The sequence below is a fragment of the Sturnus vulgaris genome, chromosome 21, assembly GCF_052056855.1.
Source record: "Sturnus vulgaris isolate bStuVul1 chromosome 21, bStuVul1.hap1, whole genome shotgun sequence".
Classification (NCBI taxonomy): Eukaryota; Metazoa; Chordata; class Aves; order Passeriformes; family Sturnidae; genus Sturnus; species Sturnus vulgaris.
The window spans coordinates 6,177,670-6,194,553 of NC_142263.1; the positions used below are offsets into that span (position 1 = coordinate 6,177,670).

The 16,884-nt window shown below is 60.9% G+C and overlaps 3 protein-coding genes across 4 annotated transcripts; all 3 read left to right on the plus strand.

Moving 5' to 3' along the window:
* Positions 1-110: 110 nt before the first annotated feature.
* LOC148221514 (uroplakin-3b-like) lies at positions 111-1,804 on the plus strand. The gene is made up of 6 exons (XM_088177240.1): positions 111-168; positions 403-552; positions 644-863; positions 952-1,028; positions 1,221-1,341; positions 1,558-1,804. The coding sequence occupies exons 1-6, from the start codon at positions 111-113 to the stop codon at positions 1,802-1,804; spliced, it is 873 nt and encodes a 290-aa protein (XP_088033366.1).
* Positions 1,805-2,256: 452 nt separating this feature from the next.
* Positions 2,257-4,149, plus strand: LOC106853247 (uroplakin-3b-like protein 1). 2 transcript variants are annotated; one of them, XM_088177045.1, is made up of 7 exons: positions 2,257-2,302; positions 2,612-2,619; positions 2,867-3,008; positions 3,098-3,329; positions 3,419-3,495; positions 3,803-3,932; positions 4,044-4,149. In XM_088177045.1, the coding sequence occupies exons 1-7, from the start codon at positions 2,257-2,259 to the stop codon at positions 4,147-4,149; spliced, it is 741 nt and encodes a 246-aa protein (XP_088033171.1). The 2 variants fall into 2 exon arrangements, with proteins under 2 accessions (XP_088033171.1, XP_014731869.2); XM_014876383.2 differs by lacking the exon at positions 2,612-2,619 and having other exon boundaries at positions 2,862-3,008.
* A 2,355-nt stretch (positions 4,150-6,504) lies between these two features.
* Positions 6,505-16,575, plus strand: LOC106853397 (ras GTPase-activating protein 4-like). The gene is made up of 20 exons (XM_014876610.2): positions 6,505-6,583; positions 11,185-11,241; positions 11,665-11,778; positions 12,067-12,128; positions 12,246-12,375; positions 12,656-12,737; positions 12,895-13,026; positions 13,105-13,196; positions 13,392-13,515; positions 13,622-13,775; positions 14,101-14,165; positions 14,333-14,445; positions 14,516-14,702; positions 14,938-15,075; positions 15,180-15,503; positions 15,580-15,717; positions 15,800-15,935; positions 16,010-16,130; positions 16,221-16,279; positions 16,390-16,575. Exons 1-20 carry the CDS (start codon positions 6,519-6,521, stop codon positions 16,509-16,511), a joined length of 2,415 nt encoding a protein of 804 aa, XP_014732096.1. The 5' UTR covers positions 6,505-6,518; the 3' UTR covers positions 16,512-16,575.
* The last annotated feature ends 309 nt before the right edge of the window (positions 16,576-16,884 follow it).

Genomic DNA, 16,884 nt, shown 5'->3' on the forward strand with positions numbered 1-16,884 from the left:
CCAGGACAGGCGGTCCCTGCTGCGGGGGCACTGAGGGCAGTTCGTCCCCTCGGCAGTGGGACGGGGTGAGCTGAGTAGGACAGCACATCCAGCACCACCAGGACGACGCCATGGAGCTGCCGTGGGTGCTGCTGGCGCTGGCGGGGATGGGAGCAGCCGCGGACCTGGGTGACTCCCTGGGGCACAGGGCGTAGGGGAACCGGGGCCTGGAGGGGCTGCCAGGCGTTTATGGGAGGGGTTTATGGGGCTGGGCACGGCTGGGGGGACCCCACACCAGTGCTGTCCCCCTCATGCTGGCACCTAGTGACAAGCCCTTGTGCCAGCACTGGTGTGGGTGCGGGCTGGGGTCAGGCTGAGCAGTGCAGAACGGGGGGTCCCCTCTCTCACTGCCCACTCCCCCAGCCCGGCTGCCCTACGTGCCCCAGGTATCCCCCATGGCACTGCTGGGCAAGGTCACTGCCAGCACCTTCGCGCTGGAGAGGCCCCACTGCGTCTTCGACGGCCTCGCCGATGCCTCCGACACCGTTTGGCTGGCGGTGGCCTTTGCCAACGGTGAGCACTCGCTGCCCCAGCGCGCCCCCACTGTGGCAGGGGATATGGGGGACCCTCGCCGCAATCCTCACCCTCCATCTGTGCGGTGCAGCATCAGCCGCCTTCAGAAACCCCCTGTCCCGGGCTGACGTGCCCCCGTACAAGCAGCTGCCCACTGCCCGCTCCTACATGACGCTGGAGACGGCGGCGGCCGAATATTCCTGCTCGGCACCGAGCCCGTCCGTCCTGCGGGTCGGGGGTGACACGGCGTGCAGAGACCAGGGCAGACAGGACCCCTGCAATGGACCCCTGCCCTCCCCCGGGCCCTACAGGTAAAGCCAGAAGCCCCAAATCCCAGCTGGGGTGACTCGCCACCCAGGTCTTGTTCGTGCCCCGGTATCAGCCCCGTACCCATGGCAGGGTGAAGTTCCTGCTGATGGGCTGCCGCGGCCCCAAAGCGGAGACGCGATGGTCCGAGCCCATCCTCCTGCGCAGAGGTACTTGTGGCACTGCCACCCCCCCGCGGGTCCCCTGCACCTGCCTGGTTGGGGTGCTGGCACGTGGCACAGCATCAGCCCTGTGCCATCACCCCAAAACCTGCGGGAGAAGTGATCCCCGATCCCCCCATCCATCACACCGCCCCTGAGCTCTCCGTGTTCCTCCATATCCCTCACCCCTCCTCCTTCCAGCCGTCAGCCCGAGCACCATCGACCCTGCGCCCGTTCGCTGTAGCAGTGCTGTGGTGGTCATCGCCTCCATCCTGGCCAGCCTGGGGGCCGTGCTGGCCACCGCCGTGCTCGGAGCCCTGGGGTACGGGGGGCTGCTGGGGGGGCAGTGTCGGCAGGGGCCTCAGGAGAGCACCCCAACTCCACAACCTCATCAGCAAAGAAATGGAAGTCTTTTTAACATCGAAATAGCTTTTTTATTCTTAAATTAGGGGTTTGCCGTAGTTTGCAGGAGAAAGGGTCCCTTGGGGGTGGCTGGTGCAGAGCTCCACTTGATGCCTCTACTTTTGTCTCCCTGCAGTGCCAAGGTGTGGGGTTCCCTGTGCCACCAGGATTTGGGGACTGACGCCTTCATCCGCAGATCCTACAGGACCCACCACATCCCCCCAGCCCTGCCCCAGCCCCTGCCCCCTGGCTGCGGGTGTAGCCCCCCGCGGCTGTGCGGCTCTGCCCCCCAAACCCCTGCTCCGTGTCAGAGAATCATGGAACAGTTTGGGTTGGATGGGACCATAAACACCACCTCGTTTCAACCCCCCTGCCACGGGTAGGGACACCTTCCACTAGACATTAACTGTTCTGTCAAGTAAAATCTAATTTTACATCTGCCACTGTCTCCTCCTGGTCTTTGGCCACGCAGAATGGGACTGTGAAAATGGGAGACCTCAAAAACCACGTGGGGCCCTGGCTTGGTGGCACTTGGTGTCGGTGTGGGGGGCACTTGCTGCCACTGGTGGAGTGCATCACCACGAGATATCCCCTTCTGCCCGCTGCCCGGGTGAATCTGTCACCCACCCACGCCACAAACGCAGCGGTTCTCAGCACGCCTCGCCGGCGGGCGCTCAAACATAACAAATGCTCCCGAGGAAACGAGCCCAACCTGTTTGCCACGGGGCTGCGGCCGCTGCAGGAATGTGGGCGGTTGGTGACCACAGGCGGGTCCCACGGGGACGCGGAGCCCCAGAACCCGCACTCCCGCCCTCGGCACCCAAGCGCCCGCATCATGCTCCCGCTGCTCCTCCTGCTCCTGCCCGCCGCCCACGGCATAGGTGAGTCCAGCGACGCCATCGGGATCACTCGGGATTCTCCTTGGCACTGTGGGGATCCCCTGTGCACAGGCACCAGGACCCCGCTGAGCCTGGAGGTGTAGGGCTGCTGTGGATCCTATTCTGGGGGTCATTTATAGTCTCTGGTGTCACTGATAGTGGATGACCGGCACAGTGTGGGTTTCTCTGGATGTCTCAGTTAGAGTCCACCAGGATCCCCCTGAACCTGGAGGCGTAGGGCAGGTGATGCCCCCCTCATTCTGGGTGCCACCCCAAGTGTCCCTGGTGTCACCCACCCTGGTCCTCTGGGAGTCCTGCACGTGTGTTCCCCCCCAGCTGGGAGCATAGAGTGTCTTTGCTTCCTCTTTTAAAGAAGCCCCTATCTGAGCCCAGACTGGGGGTGGGAGGGGAGCAGAGGCTCCACTGCCGAGATCCCAGGATTCAGCTGCCTCCTGCCCCCACCCCGAGCCCCGGCACCGCGGCCGCCGGTCAGAGCCTCCGTTCCGGGGCTGCAGAGGAGGATCCATACCCTTCACCCCATCCCCTTGGCTTCTCACTGCAGCCCAGCTGGGGTACAAGCCGGCCCTGACCAAGGAGCCCTCGCTGGGGGGGCAGACGACCGCCTCCACCTTCGTGCTGGACCAGCCCCGCTGCGTCTTCGATGACTACGGCAACGCCGACATCTGGCTGGTGGTGGCCCTGGCCAGTGGTAAGTGGGAGCAGCCCAGGGCAGGGGGCGTGCAGGGGTCCCTTTACCCCCCCACCAAGTCCCTCCTCACCCCCATCCCCTCCCTGCAGCCGTATCCAACTTCAACAACAGCGCGAGGCCGGGGACTCCCGAGACCGCATTCCAGAACTTCACTGACCCCGTCCAAGCCTACATGACCCTCAACACCACCCTGGCCAACTACCCCTGCTCCAAGCCCGCCGGGGACATCACGGTGCTGCGCGTCGGCAGCGAGACGAGCTGTGCTCAGGATGTGACGAGACCCACCTGCAATGGCCCCCTGCCCGGCCCCGGGCCCTACCGGTGAGCCTGCTCCTGGGACCGGCCCCTCAAGGGCTGCCAGTAGTCCCCGCTCACGGGACCGTGGCCAACAACCTCCCTTCCCATCCTAGGGTGAAGTTCCTCGCCCTGGAGGGCTCTGTGCCCGTGGCTGAGACAAAGTGGTCGCTGCCAATCACGCTGAAGGAAGGTACCGCTGCTCGTCCTGCCCCCGCACCCAGCCCACAGCCCTCGAGGGGGGATGTGGGGTGGTCCTGGGCGTGTGGGGTGGTCCCAGGGGGCTGAATGCTGAGCAACAGTGGTTTGGGGTGAGAGCTCCTGTGAGCAGCTGGGGAAACTGAGGTAGGGCTCTGCCGCGGGTCTCACTCGTGTACGGTGGCACCGTGTGATGGCACGGTTGGCACACACGAGCACTCCGTCACTCATCCGGACCCCCGGAACCACTCCGGGGTGTGTATCCCTCCATCCTGCTCTCTCTCCTCCTGCTCTCTCTCCAGCCAAGTCACCCAACACCATCTCCACGACGCGCAACGGGCACAGCGCCGGCATGATCGCCATCACCACCATCCTCTCCATCCTCTTCGCCATCCTCCTGGCCGGACTGGTGGCCATGCTCGTCTTCTGGAGGTGAGTACCACGGCCAAGTCCCACCCAGAACGCTGAGCACGCGGGACCGGCGTCAGAGGGTGACGGTCCTCACCCTCATCCCTCATCCCTCACCCCGCCTTCCCTCCCCAGCTCGGACTCCTGCAGCGGCAGCAGCACCTTCAGCAGGCCGGAGTCGGTGACGGTGCGGCGGTACAATACCCACCACGTCTATGACCAGCCGGCCGCCCGGCTCTGAGCCCCCGCCGCCCCCCGGCATCGCCTCCCCTCCCCCGTGCGAGGCTCAGAGTGACCCGCTCCGTTCCGTCCCGGTGGGTGGCACGGGGGGACACGACCGGAGCCGCCACCCTTGGGGACCCATGGGGCTATGGAGCGCGACATTAAAGGCTTTTTCGCGTGCTTTGTGCCCTGCCTATGCCTCCTGTTTGTGACTCCTCGATGCCTCCTGGGAAGCCCCGTGGTCCCCTGTACCCCCACTCGAGCCCTGTCGCTGGGTGGGAGACTGCACGGGGCAGAGTGAGGCCGGGGATGCTCTGGAGTGGGTGGGAGATGTTGTCGCACCCAGTTGGGGCATCGATACCACCTGTGCCCACTTCGGATGGGGAAAAGTCCCCTGGGTGCAGGGCAGCGAGGGAAGCCTGACCCCCCCAGCCCTGATGCTGGGGTGAAGAGCACTGAAATGCTCCGTGAGGTGGGAGTGGTGGGTGTGGGGGATGTTTCTCCAACCCTTTTTACCCTACAATGCTCTCTCCCTGACCAAGCCCAGAGGAGGGGCTCCCACACCCCGAGATGACCCAATCCATCCTGGGTGCAGCTCGGGCTCCTCTGAGAGCCATGAGACCCCAAGAGGGGACCGGCACCCCGGGGTGTCTGATCCTACACCCAAGAGTGTCCCTGAGCCCCATCTGGGGGACTGTGGGGGCTGATCCTGCACTGCTGAGGAGTGGGCTGGAGGGGGTCAGAGGGAAAGCTGATCCTGTACCAGCGGCTTGAAGGGACCGCGTCCATCATTCCTGATTCTACAACGGGGCGTGGGTCTCTGATTCTGATCTCAGGGCTGTGGGTGCCCTGATCCTGCAGCCCGGGCAGGATGAGACCTCGCTGGTGCTGGAAACAACCCCGTCGTGGGTGGAGTCAGGGCAGGTGTGCGTGTACCTATATGCATCATATACAAATATTAATAAAAGCCCAATTTTACCCCGCAGGCGCCACGCCAAGGGCAGCATCACATTGACGCCCCAGGCCGGTCACAGCGCCCTTACGGGGTGTCCTTGTGCCTCATGGGAGCGGTGTTAGAAACCTGCCCCCCCTCCCCGCTGCCGGAGCCGCCTCCGTGGAGCCTGGCCAAGGGAAATCAAGCAAATCCAGCGATTAACTCCTGCCGAGATCAGCGGGGGAGCAGCGGACGGATGGTTCCATCCGGCAAACGCGGGTCCTCTCCGCCCTACACCCCGTGCCCCGAAATAAAACAACTGCTTCAGCTGCAAAGGGCTTCGAGGGCTGGGGGGGGTTGTCACCTGCCACGCGTGTGCGCTGCTGGAGGTGGGACATGTGGCCCCGATCGCCTGTGGGGCTGGAGCTGGCACAGGGGAAGCTTGTGGGATGGTGGCGGGGACTGCACCTTGTCCCCTTGCTGTCCCCCCGTGCGGGGGAGGCAGAGGGGCAGCGCTGTAGGAACAGAGCAGTGTGTTCCCAGCGTGTCCCTGCATAGTCCCCATAGTGTTCCCTCGGCGAAAATGCCATGGCCAGCACAGCCCTGAGCCTCAGCTTTGGGTGCCTGCCGAGCCCTCGAGCCCAGGTGGGTCTCACCATGGGGGGAGGGGGTGGTTCACTCTCCTCCACTGGGATTTAGGGTACCAAAAGCACCCAGAAATGCCACCTGTCCTGCTGCTCGTCCGGGGGTCCCTGCCAGGGTCCCTCTGTGGTGGGGACAGCCCTGCCCCGTGGCAGCACAGGGGGAGCCCCCAAAGTGGGAGCACTGCTTGGGGTACCCAAAACACTGCTGCGGTCATCCCACGGCACGGGGAGAAACCCCAACCCCATCCCGGGCGTGCTGCAGCCGGGAGGTGCAATACTTTAAAAACAAACAAACAAAACCGGTTAAAAATCAAGAAACCGGTGGAGGCTTGGGGTGCAGAACAACGCTGCCGATACTGCACCCCTCCAGGTTCCGGGGGGGCTCGGAGGGGTCTGGTGTGGGTTTGGTCCGATCCAGGCGGACGCCGGGCAGGGCAGGTTGGGGCTGCACCGCGCTGGAGCCGCGGGCGGTGCCGAGGGCTGAGGGGGGACCGAGGGGACAGAGGGGACACAGCGGGGGGACAGAGGGGACACAGCGGGGGCCCCGCGGGACCCCGACAGCGCGGGGAGCCGGCCCCGCCCACTGAGCACAGGCCACACCCCCCTGGCCGACAGCCGATAGCATCACCCAATGGGAGCAGCGGATATGCCCTAGGCCACGCCTCTTTTCCCACCCCCGCACGCTGATTGGCGGCTGCCGGCGCCGGCCCGCACATGGGCGCTGTGCTCGGGGCCGCGGGTTCGAGGCCGCGCTCGGCGCCGTTTGGCTCCGCTCGGCTCGGCTCGGCTCCGCTCCGCTGCCCGCCCGCCATGGCCCGGCGCAGCGCCCTCTCCATCCGCATCGTGGAGGGCAGGAACCTGCCCGCCAAGGACATGTGAGTGCCCCCGCGGGGGCCGGGAGAGCTTCGGGGCGGGGGCATCTCGAAGGGACTCGCCGCTTTCCTAGGGGTGCTGCGGGGGGTCTCCCCAACAGGTCCCTGATGAGGACACCCCTCTCAGGTGGCCTTAGAGCCTCCTCCCTGCTTTGAGGACTTGCTCAGAATGACTTGGAAGCCCCCCAGCTATGCATGTGATTTAGGGGCTCCCCCCCCGGTGGTTTTAGGATCCCCTGTTGGGGTATCACCCCTTGGGGTATTCCCTCCAGGATGGCTTTGGAGTCGCCCTGCATTGAGGATTCCCCCCAGGGTGGCTTTAGGTCCCGCCCTCAGCAGTGTGTTTACTTTGGGGGTGCCCTTCAGCGTAGATTTGGAGTCCCCCCCAGCAGTGCATCTACTTTGGTGGTTCCCCATAGGGTGCCTTTGGAATCCCCCTTGCTCTGGGGTTTCCTCCACGATGGCTTTGCTGCTGCCTCGATTTGGGAGTTCCTCCAGCGTGGCTTTGGGATCCCCCTTGCTCTGGGGGCTCCCTTCAGGACATTTTTGAGTGCCCCCAGCAGTTCTTAGCGCTTTGAGGGCTCCCTCAGGAGTGCTGAGATTCCCCCCGCTCCTCGATTTAGGGACACCCCGCGGGATGGGGTTGGGGTTTCCCCCCGTGCCGTGGGATTCCCCCAGCAGTGTTTTGGGTACCCCACGCAGTGCTCCCACTTTGGGGGCTCCCCCTGTGCTGCCACGGGGCAGGGCTGTCCCCACCACAGAGGGACCCTGGCAGGGACCCCCGGACGAGCAGCAGGACCCGGTACATCCGTCCCCAAAGGAGCAGGGGCTGCCCCAGTGCTGTGTCCCCAGCCCCGGCTCCATCCCACCTGGCTGAGGTGCGGGGGGCAGCCCTTGGGTCGGGATTTCCTTCCCAGAAAATCCCGGTGTTCTCCTCATGGCTCTGATCCTTATGGGGCGGGATGTGGGGACAGCATCCCCACATGTGGGGACAGCACCTCGGTGCCCCCATCCACCACCAAGGCAGGGGAAAGCTGCTGAAGAGCGCTCGGCAGCCGGAAAACCAGCAAAAATCCCTGCAGCCGTCATGGAAAAAGAGGATAAACAAGGAAAGAAACATGACTTCTTTTTTTTTTTTTTTTTTCTTCTTTTTTTAAATCCTGTGTGTCAGGGCCTGATTTTTAAATCCCTTGGCACAATTCCCCGCCGGAGCTTGACCCAGCACGGGCAGGCTCTGGATTTTGGGAGCTCTGGATTTTTGGAGCTCTGGATTTTGGGAGAGCCGGAAAGCCGCTGTGCCACCGCGCCTGGAGCGGAGCTTTCCGGACCGGTGGCTTTGGGACGTGGCGCTGGGCTGGGACAGCGGGAAGGGAAACCCGAGCGCGACCTTGGCCGTGTCTGGCCCCGGCCCCTTCCCCTGCCCAGCGCCTCAGGGGATCCGGTTCCCTGCCCTGGCACAGTTTTGGGATCGCTGGTGTCCTCCGGGGAGTTCCCTCTGCTGGGTGTCCCCGCTGCATGGGCAGCTCAGACCCTGCTGGCAACAGCCAGGGGTGATGGAGCCCCCCCAAATCCCCATGGGGAACTCCCAGATCCCACAGGATTTGGCACAGGGATTTACGGGAGCTCCCCCCCCAAGCTGAGGCTGCCAAATCTTCCCCTCTTCTTTATCCCAGGGTCTGCCTGATTTTTTTAAATCGTTTTTTCATTTTTAAATTTACTTTATTTAGTATTGATTTTTTTAATGCGACACTCAATTCCTTTTATCTGAATTTCTGTTTTATTATTTATTTATTTTATTGGATTATTTTAATGTTAGGATAATAAATAACGCCAATAATTTTTAATCTTTAATTTATTCTAATCTATTCTATTTTTATTTCAGTATTTTCACTTTTAAACTTTTTATTTAATTTTTTATTTTTAAATTAGTTTTCCTTTCATTTTTGCCCTTTTTTCTTTATTTCTTCATTTATTATTATGTGGTTTATTTTATTTTCTTATTTTATTTTCTTATTTTATTTTCTTATTTTATTTTCTTATTTTATTTTCTTATTTTATTTTCTTATTTTATTTTCTTATTTTATTTTCTTATTTTATTTTCTTATTTTATTTTCTTATTTTATTTTCTTATTTTATTTTCTTATTTTATTTTCTTATTTTATTTTCTTATTTTATTTTCTTATTTTATTTTCTTATTTTATTTTCTTATTTTATTTTCTTATTTTATTTTCTTATTTTATTTTCTTATTTTATTTTCTTATTTTATTTTCTTATTTTATTTTCTTATTTTATTTTCTTATTTTATTTTCTTATTTTATTTATTTTCTTATTTTATTTTCTTATTTTTCTCTTCCATTTAAAATTTTTTGTTCAATTTTTCTTTGATTTTTAGTCATACTTTTAAAGTTCTATTTTTCTTTAATTCTATTTTCCATTTATTTTGAATTATATTTTTTTTTCTCTAATTAACCATTCTATTTTTCTTTCCTTTTCACTTCTATTTTTTATTTAATTTTTTTATTTATTTATTCTCACCACCCCCCCCAGGGCAGACCAGCACTGCTGCCTACACCAGTTAATTTTTAATTCCAGCCCTCCGCAGCTCCTTTGCTGCCGGAGGGGTGGCTGCAGGTTCCTTCCCCCTTCCCCCAGTCCTGCTTGGGCTCATTTCTCATTTCCTCTTTCCAAAGCCCTTCCCCTTTCCAGCTCCTTCCCTGCACCCAGCGTGGATGCCCGAGCCAGCCCCGCACCCACCGAGCCCGCAGCGCCACAAATCCCTTGGCGACATCCCGGGACGGGGATGCTGTGCGGGCGCTGTCACCCATTCTGCCTTTGGAGCGGGGATTTCTCCTCATCTCATCCAAAGGCTGCGCCTCTCCTGGCAGCTCGGGCACCTCTCACCGCCACCGAGCGCGGATCCTGCCCATCCTGTGTTTAAATCCCTGGAAAACGCCATGCCTGGCGCTGCAGGAGCCGTGGCTGTGCTGCTGTCCCCACGTTGGGGACAAGGGTTTGTCCCTGCAGCCCCGCGTTGCCGGGCGCAGCTGGAGCGGGCAGCTGTTCCCTTTCCGCCCGCCCGCTCCAGGCATCCCCCGTGGTTTGCACAAGGCAGGAAATGTCAGCAATGGGCTCCGCTTAATGGCACTTCACCCGCGGCTCTCCTTAAAAATCCTCAAAGGAGCGTGGCTGGGATGGAATGGCAGCAGGAGCCGCTCTTGGCAACCTGCTGCACCCGCAGCCCCGCGGGGCGGCGCGGATGGAGTGCTGGGAACAGGGATGTCATTGTGGTACCCGGGATGCACCGCCCAGAGAAATCCCCGCGGCCGTGCTTAGCAGGGCAGGGAGCCCCCCAAACCCTTTCTGTCCCCTCCAACTCCTTTTGATTCCTCCAAAACTCCTTTCAGCCCTCCTCAAAACCATTTCAGTCCCCTCCAACCCCTTTTGCATCCCCCAAAACCCTTTCAATCCCCTCGAACTCCTTTTGGACCCCCAAAATGCCTTTTAGTCCTCATCAAAGCCCTTTCAGTCCCCTCCAACACCTTTTAATTCTCCCAAACTATCTTCTGATTCCTCCCGAGAATCCTTTTAATCCTCCTCAAAACACTTTCAGTCCCCTCCAACCCCTTTTGAATCCCCTAAAACCCTTTCAGTCCCCTCCAACTCCTTCGGTCCCTCCAAAAACCCTTTGGATTCCCCCAGACTCGTTCAGTTGTCCCTAAATCCTTTCAGTCCCCCCAGGAGCTGCCTCTCAGCCTCCCTGGATTTGGGATGTGGAAATCACTCAATGCCTGAGGTCCCCAAGCCCCTCCTGTGCACCCTCCCTTTGTTCAGGCTGCTTGTGGCTGGCTGACAGTGCCACTGGGATTGGTGTTAATGAGTTATCCGTGCTCCAAGCTGCTCTGTGACAGTGGGATGGGAGCCACAACCTTTCCATGACCTTGGCCAGCCCCCAGGTCCTGGCTGCTTTGTCCCTGGCTGGAGTCCTCACCCCTGACCCTGTTTCTGATGAACCAGGGCAATAAGCTGTAAAACCGTGATTATTTTTTTGGCAAGGGTGACTTGTGCTGTCCCCAGGGAGGAAACGTGGTCAAAGCACGGTGGTGGCTGCCCTTCACACCCTCTGCATCGCTGGGATGTCCCTAGGGGTGTCCCCATCCCGTGGGATTGTTGGGGTTCTGGGGACACTCTGGGGCTGGAGGAGGCTGCTGTGGCCTCACTCCAGGTATGTGAAATTGGGATGCAGGTGCCTGAAGCTGTTTCAGGGAAAGGGTGGGATTTGTTTGTTCCTTGTCTTCCTGTGTGGAAGAGGAAAAGCCACTTCTGTCAGCCAGCGGGACACAGCGGCCGGACACGATCAGGGAGGAGTGTCCCAGTCTGGAAGCCAAGCTGGGGTCACCCTGTGCTGGCAGCTGGGACCAAATTCCCCCTTTGGCAGCCTCTGTACCCCAGCCTCACCCTCAAGGCTTTGTCTCTACAAGGTTCTGTTCTGTGGGGGCAGTCAGGGCTGAGGGCTTTGGTCACCCATAGCCATGGGAGTCCTGTGGGTTGAGTGGTGGCCAGGCTGGGGCTGGTGGCACTGACAGAGCTGTCCCTTGTCCTTGTAGCACGGGGAGCAGTGACCCGTACTGCATTGTGAAGATCGACGATGAGGCCATCATCAGGTGAGTGGCCCAGGTCCCTGACTGGTCCCTACAACTGCTGGAGTCCCAAACCTTGCACCTTGCAGGTGCCTCCATCTGCTGCAGGCACTTGATTGTTATGATTATTGTTAAGATCATTATTTATTATTGTTTATCACTGTTTATTATTTCCTACTTTGGGCTGAGATGCTCCTACAGACACAGAAGTGTCCAACAGCTCATGGCCCCTTTCCCTATACCCCCACCCCTGTGACTTGCCAGCCCAGAGCCACAAGACAGGACAAGCACAGGGACAGAGACTCACCCCTGCCCCAGCTGAGGGTTCCAAACTCTGGGTCCCGCCCCCAGCCACGCATCCCCAAAAGCTGGGAAGGTCCCAGGGCTGGGGAGCACTCCAGAGAGGGAGCCCTGTCCCCTCTGTCACCAGTGCCACCTGCCCCACAGGACTGCCACGGTGTGGAAGACGTTGTCCCCGTTCTGGGGGGAGGAATATGAGCTGCAGCTCCAGCCGGGTTTCCACAGCATCTCCATCTACGTCATGGACGAGGATGCTCTCAGGTGTGCTGGGGGCCCGGCCTGGGGACTCGGTTGGTGGCTTTGGCTCCCTGCATGCTCAGGTTTTAATACCAGAGAATCACACCTGGCCACGCTGCCCTGGGGTTTGGGACACCCATGGGTGAAGTTATCTCTCAAGGATATTGTCCAGCTGGCAGCAGAGGGTGGCTGATATGCTCCATGGGGACAGACACACTGTGGTGGCCCCAGTCCAGGATCCCTCAAACTGGGGGCTGTCCTACCTGGGCACCAATCCCACGCCATGTCCTGCTTCCCACTTTTGTTTTCCAGCCGTGATGACATTATTGGGAAGGTCTGCATCACCCGGGACATGCTGGCAGAGCACCCTAAGGGTAAAGGAAAGAGTGACTGGGGGGTCCCAGGAGGGCCTCATCTCCCACCCTTTGGACAAGCTGGTCCTGAGGGGTTCCCCAATGACCCTTTCATGGGGATCCCCCCTTTTCCCACAGGATACAGTGGCTGGATGAGCCTCAGCGAGGTGGACCCTGATGAGGAGGTGCAGGGGGAGATCCACCTGCGGGTGCAGGTCCTGGGCAGCCAGGGCAGCCGGCGGCTGCTCTGCTCCGTGCTGGAGGCCAGGTGAGAGGGGACACGAGAGGGGACACGAGAGGGGCAGGGCTGCGTGTGCAGCTGACACGTGGGTGGTGAGTCTGAGCTGCTCCACGACTCAGTTTCCCCGATGACCAAGTCCTTTGGGTGCAGAGCATCCTCCTCATCATGGGGGGTGCTGGGGCAGGGTCTCCTTCATCTGCAGGTCTTTGGGACATACATCTTGAGATTCCCTGAGAGAGGAATGGGTGCCACGGGTGCCTGTAGGTATTTTGGGAGGTTGCTGGTAAATTCCCTCCCTTCTTGGCAGGGATTTAGCCAGGAAGGACCGGAATGGTGCCTCCGACCCCTTTGTCCGCCTGCGCTACAACGGGAAGACACAGGAGAGCACCGTGAGTGCAGCTTCAGCCATCGCCAACCTGCCAAGGGTGCAGGTGGGATCAATCCACGGGGAAGCCCGGAGCCATCCCTGTCCCCAGCATCCCCAGCTTGGTGTCCCTGAGGCGTAGACCCACCCAGCAAGAGGGGACACAGCTGTTGCCTTTGCAGGTTGTCAAGAAATCCTGTTACCCACGCTGGAACGAGACCTTTGAGTTCGAGCTGGCTGAGCCCGCTGGGGAGAAGCTCTGTGTGGAGGTGTGGGACTGGGACCTCGTTGGCAGGAACGACTTCCTGGGCAAGGTGAGCCCCAAACCCTTCCAGTGCTGCCGGGGTCCTGCCCAGCTGCACACTCAACCCTCTCCTGCCTTCCCCTCCCAGGTGGTGTTCAGCATCCAGGGGCTGGAAGCAGCTGGGCAGGAGGAGGGGTGGTTCAGGCTGTGGCCAGACAAGTCCAAGCCAACGGAGAACGAGTGAGTTTTGGCACAGGGTGTTGGGGTGTGCTGGGGGTGGTCCCAGTGCCCTCAGGGGCGTTAGGGAGGGGCGTTTTCCTGGGATGCATCGTCACTTTGGAGGGGTAGCCTGTGGTGTCAGGCCACGTCCTGCTTGGTGAAGCATCCATCCATCCATCCATCCATCACCCACCCACCCACCCCGTGCTCCTGCAGGCGCCGGGGCAGCCTGGGCTCGCTGCAGCTGCAGGTGAAGCTTCGGGATGAGACAGTGCTTCCCTCCCACTGCTACCAGCCCCTGGTGCAGCTCCTGTGCCAGGAGGTGAAGTTGGGGCGCCAGGTGAGGGGTCCATGCCCAACCCTGCTGCAGCATCCCCATTTCCCAGCTCTGTGCTGTGGTGTGTGCTTGCCTCGGGCTGTCATGTTATGGTGCCTCTTCCCTCCAGGATGGCCAAGTGCACCTGATCACTCTCCTGGACGAAACCACCACAGCTGAGTGCCGGCAGGAGGTCGCCATCAACTTGGTCAAGCTCTTCCTGGGCCAGGGGCTGGTCAAGGAGTTCCTGGACCTGCTCTTTGAGCTGGAGCTGGCCAAGCCATGTAAGGCTGGAGTCAGAAGTGGAGCTGGAGGCTTCTTTATAATCTCCTGGGGCTGCAAAACCTCCAGGGCCCTTTGTGGGGATATTTTGGGAGTGAATGTTGAGGCTCAGCCATCACACTGTGGAATCTGTTGGGTTCATCCCAGCAAATCATTGGGCTGAGGTTGGTGGAGGAGCAGGTGGCTTGAGGTTAGGGAATCCCCATAACCCCCATGGAAAGGGCCAGGAGGGCAGGGCACAGCCTCTGGGAATGACCCCCATGATTGCAGCTGCCCAGGGATGATCTGTGGCCATCCCCAGGCCATGGACTCTCTGCTGTTTTGCAGGTGAGCCCAACACTCTGTTCCGGAGCAACTCTCTGGCCTCGAAGTCCATGGAGTCCTTCCTCAAGGTGCTACACCACCCAAAACCTGCTCTTCTCAGGTCATCCTGGCCCTGGGCTGTTCCCTGGGGAAGAACTGGGAGGGCTGGTGTGTTTATGCCTTCCCCCAGGGCTGGGAGGCTGCTGGGATGCCAAATCTGTGGCCCATCACTGTCCCCTGTGTGGTCCCTTGGCAGGTGACAGGAATGCCATACCTGCACTTTGTCCTGGGACCCACCATCACCCGTGTGTTCGAGGAGAAGAAATACGTGGAGCTGGACCCCGGCAAGGTGGAGATCAAAGACGTCGGGTAAGGGGCTCGTGGGGTGGCAGGGCAGGGGTGGCCCCAGAGCTGGCGGTGACAGCGACCGTGCCCGCAGGTGCTCGGGGCTGCACCGGGTGCAGACGGAGGGCGAGGTGATCGAGCAGGGCCGGCAGCACCTCCAGTCCTACCTGGGCGAGCTCCTGGACGCCATCGTCAGGTCGGCCCCGGCGTGTCCCCCCCTCATCCGCGCCGCGTTCCGCCAGCTCTTCCAGCGCGTCGGGGAGCGCTTCCCGCAGCACCAGGTCGGGCTGTGGCGGGGGATGGCGTGGGGTCAAACAGGGATATCCCCAGGGGACAGGGCTCTCTGGGTGTTGTCCCCAGCTGTGGTGAATGGGGACTCTTGGGCAGGGGGGGCAGCGAGCGGGGCCGCGCCGCGTCCAAACAGCCGCCCCGGACATCGGTGTATCGCTGTTTGTGGGGTTGTCCCACGCTGGGAGAGACCCTGACGTGTGTTCCCCACCCCCTCGGTGGTCACAGCACGCCAAATTTGTGGCTGTCACCAGCTTCCTGTGCCTGCGCTTCTTCTCGCCGGCCGTGATGACCCCCAAGCTGTTCCAGCTGCGGGACGCACACGCCGACGCGCGGACCAGCCGCACTCTGCTGCTGCTGGCCAAGGTGCGACAGGGGACACCGGCCCGGGGCTTTGGGCTGCCTGGCTGCTTCTTGCTGGGGACAGCCGTGCCTCCTGGGGGTGACGCTGCCTCTCGCGGGGTCCCCAGGCCATCCAGCTGGTCGGGAACATGGAGCCGGCGGCCGGGCGCGCCAAGGAGACGTGGCTGTCACCGCTGCTGCCCGCCCTGCAGCAGGGCACCGCCCGCATGAGGGACTTCATCACCCGCCTGGTGGGCACGGAGGAGGACAAGGGCGAGGAGGAGGGTGAGGGGCGGCCGCTGGGGCCCTCCCCGGCCGTGGTGAAGGAGGGGCTGCTCCTTGTGCACAAAACACGGGGCAAGGGGCCGCTGCTCGCTGCTGCCGCCGGCAAGAAACTGCACTTCTGCCTCACCGGGGAGGCGCTCGGCTTCGGCAAGAGCCCCAGTGCAGAGGTAAGGACGTGCTGGAGGGGCGAGGGGTGGCAGCGGGGTGGCACTGACCCCCCTCTGTGTGTGTCCCCGCCATCAGCGTATCGGTGCCATCGCCCTGGGCGACATCCTGGCGGCCGAGAAAGTGGAGGAGAAGAGCTTCGGCAGCTCCCACGTCATGCAGGTGGTGTACACGGCCCCGGGCGGGCAGCAGGAGACAGCCTACCTGCAGTGCAAGGTGCGGCGGGGACCCCCGCGCGGGGTCACAGCCCGGGCGCTGGCACAGCCCGGGGTCCTTCTGACTGTCCCCAACCCCGCAGTGTGTCAACGAGCTGAACCAGTGGCTGTCAGCGCTGCGCAAGGTGTGCGGCAACAACCCCCGCGTGCTCCGCTCCTACCACCCCGGCGTGTTCCGCGGGGACAAGTGGAGCTGCTGCCACCAGCGGGACAGGACAGGTACAGGGAGGTGGCCCCGGAGCCCCGCGGGGGTGCTGGGGGTCCCCCCGTGTGCTGACGCTGCTGTCCCGCAGGGTTGGGATGTGACCGGACCCGGCACGGCGTCACCCTGCAGGACTGGAGTGACCCCCTGGACCCCACGGTGGAGGCTCAGCGCCTCTTCCATCACCTGCAGGGCCTCCGGGGGACCCTCAGGTGAGTCCCTGTCCCCAGGACACCCCGCACCTCCCTTGCAGCCCCTTCTCCTCCTGCCAAGGCCCGGCCCTCTCCTCCCCATCTCCCCAGGGAAAAGTACTGGGAGCTGCTGGAGCCAGAGGATGCCCAGAACGGCCCCCGGGGTGAAGGTAGGTTTGGGGTGGGGGTTTTGGGGCTCCTATTGAGGAGGTTGTCCCCAGGGACCACAGGGGGCTCCAGGGAAGCTGTGGGGTCTCAGTGTCCCTCCCCTCTCCCGCAGACGCTCCCCTTCCCGAGGGGCTGAGCCGGCTCTTCGCGGTGCTGGGGGACCTGGAGAGTTGTCACCGCCGGGCGCAGCCCCCGGAGCCCCCGGCCCCGGCCCTGCTGCAGCTGCAGACGTGAGAGAGCCGGGTCCTCCTGCCTCGGGCACGGCGGCCATGGCAATAAAGGCACTTTGTACCCTGCAGCCCTGTCCTGTCTGTGTGTTGGGGATGGTGTGGGACTGCCCAGAGCACTGCTGGTGCCACCGGTGCTGCTGATGGTGACAGTTACACTGGGGACATCTCTTAGGTCTCTGCTGGTGGCATCACTAGTGGCTCTGCTGGTGGCCTGATGAAGGCACTGGTGGGGGTTCTCTTAGTGGTGCTACTGATGGTGGCACTGCTGCCATTGCTTGGTGTCCCTGCTGGTGCCATTTCTGGCAGCCCTGCTGCTGCTGGTGGTGGTTCTATTGGTGGCAGCATCGGTGCCGTCGCTGGTGGTTCTGCTGGTGGCC

Excerpts from the sequence above, each read along its gene's own strand:
- LOC148221514 (XM_088177240.1), top strand. The coding sequence starts at position 111 with ATGGAGCTGCCGTGGGTGCTGCTGGCGCTGGCGGGGATGGGAGCAGCC. Across the intron at positions 169-402 it reads GGGAGCAGCCGCGGACCTGG|CCCGGCTGCCCTACGTGCCC; the intron begins GTGACTCCCTGG and ends CCACTCCCCCAG. Across the intron at positions 553-643 it reads GGCGGTGGCCTTTGCCAACG|CATCAGCCGCCTTCAGAAAC; the intron begins GTGAGCACTCGC and ends TGTGCGGTGCAG.
- LOC106853397 (XM_014876610.2), top strand. The coding sequence starts at position 6,519 with ATGGCCCGGCGCAGCGCCCTCTCCATCCGCATCGTGGAGGGCAGGAAC. Across the intron at positions 12,376-12,655 it reads TGCTCCGTGCTGGAGGCCAG|GGATTTAGCCAGGAAGGACC; the intron begins GTGAGAGGGGAC and ends CCTTCTTGGCAG. Across the intron at positions 13,776-14,100 it reads GCTGGAGCTGGCCAAGCCAT|GTGAGCCCAACACTCTGTTC; the intron begins GTAAGGCTGGAG and ends GCTGTTTTGCAG.
- LOC106853247 (XM_088177045.1), top strand. The coding sequence starts at position 2,257 with ATGCTCCCGCTGCTCCTCCTGCTCCTGCCCGCCGCCCACGGCATAG. Across the intron at positions 3,496-3,802 it reads GCCAATCACGCTGAAGGAAG|CCAAGTCACCCAACACCATC; the intron begins GTACCGCTGCTC and ends CTCTCTCTCCAG. Across the intron at positions 3,933-4,043 it reads GCCATGCTCGTCTTCTGGAG|CTCGGACTCCTGCAGCGGCA; the intron begins GTGAGTACCACG and ends TTCCCTCCCCAG.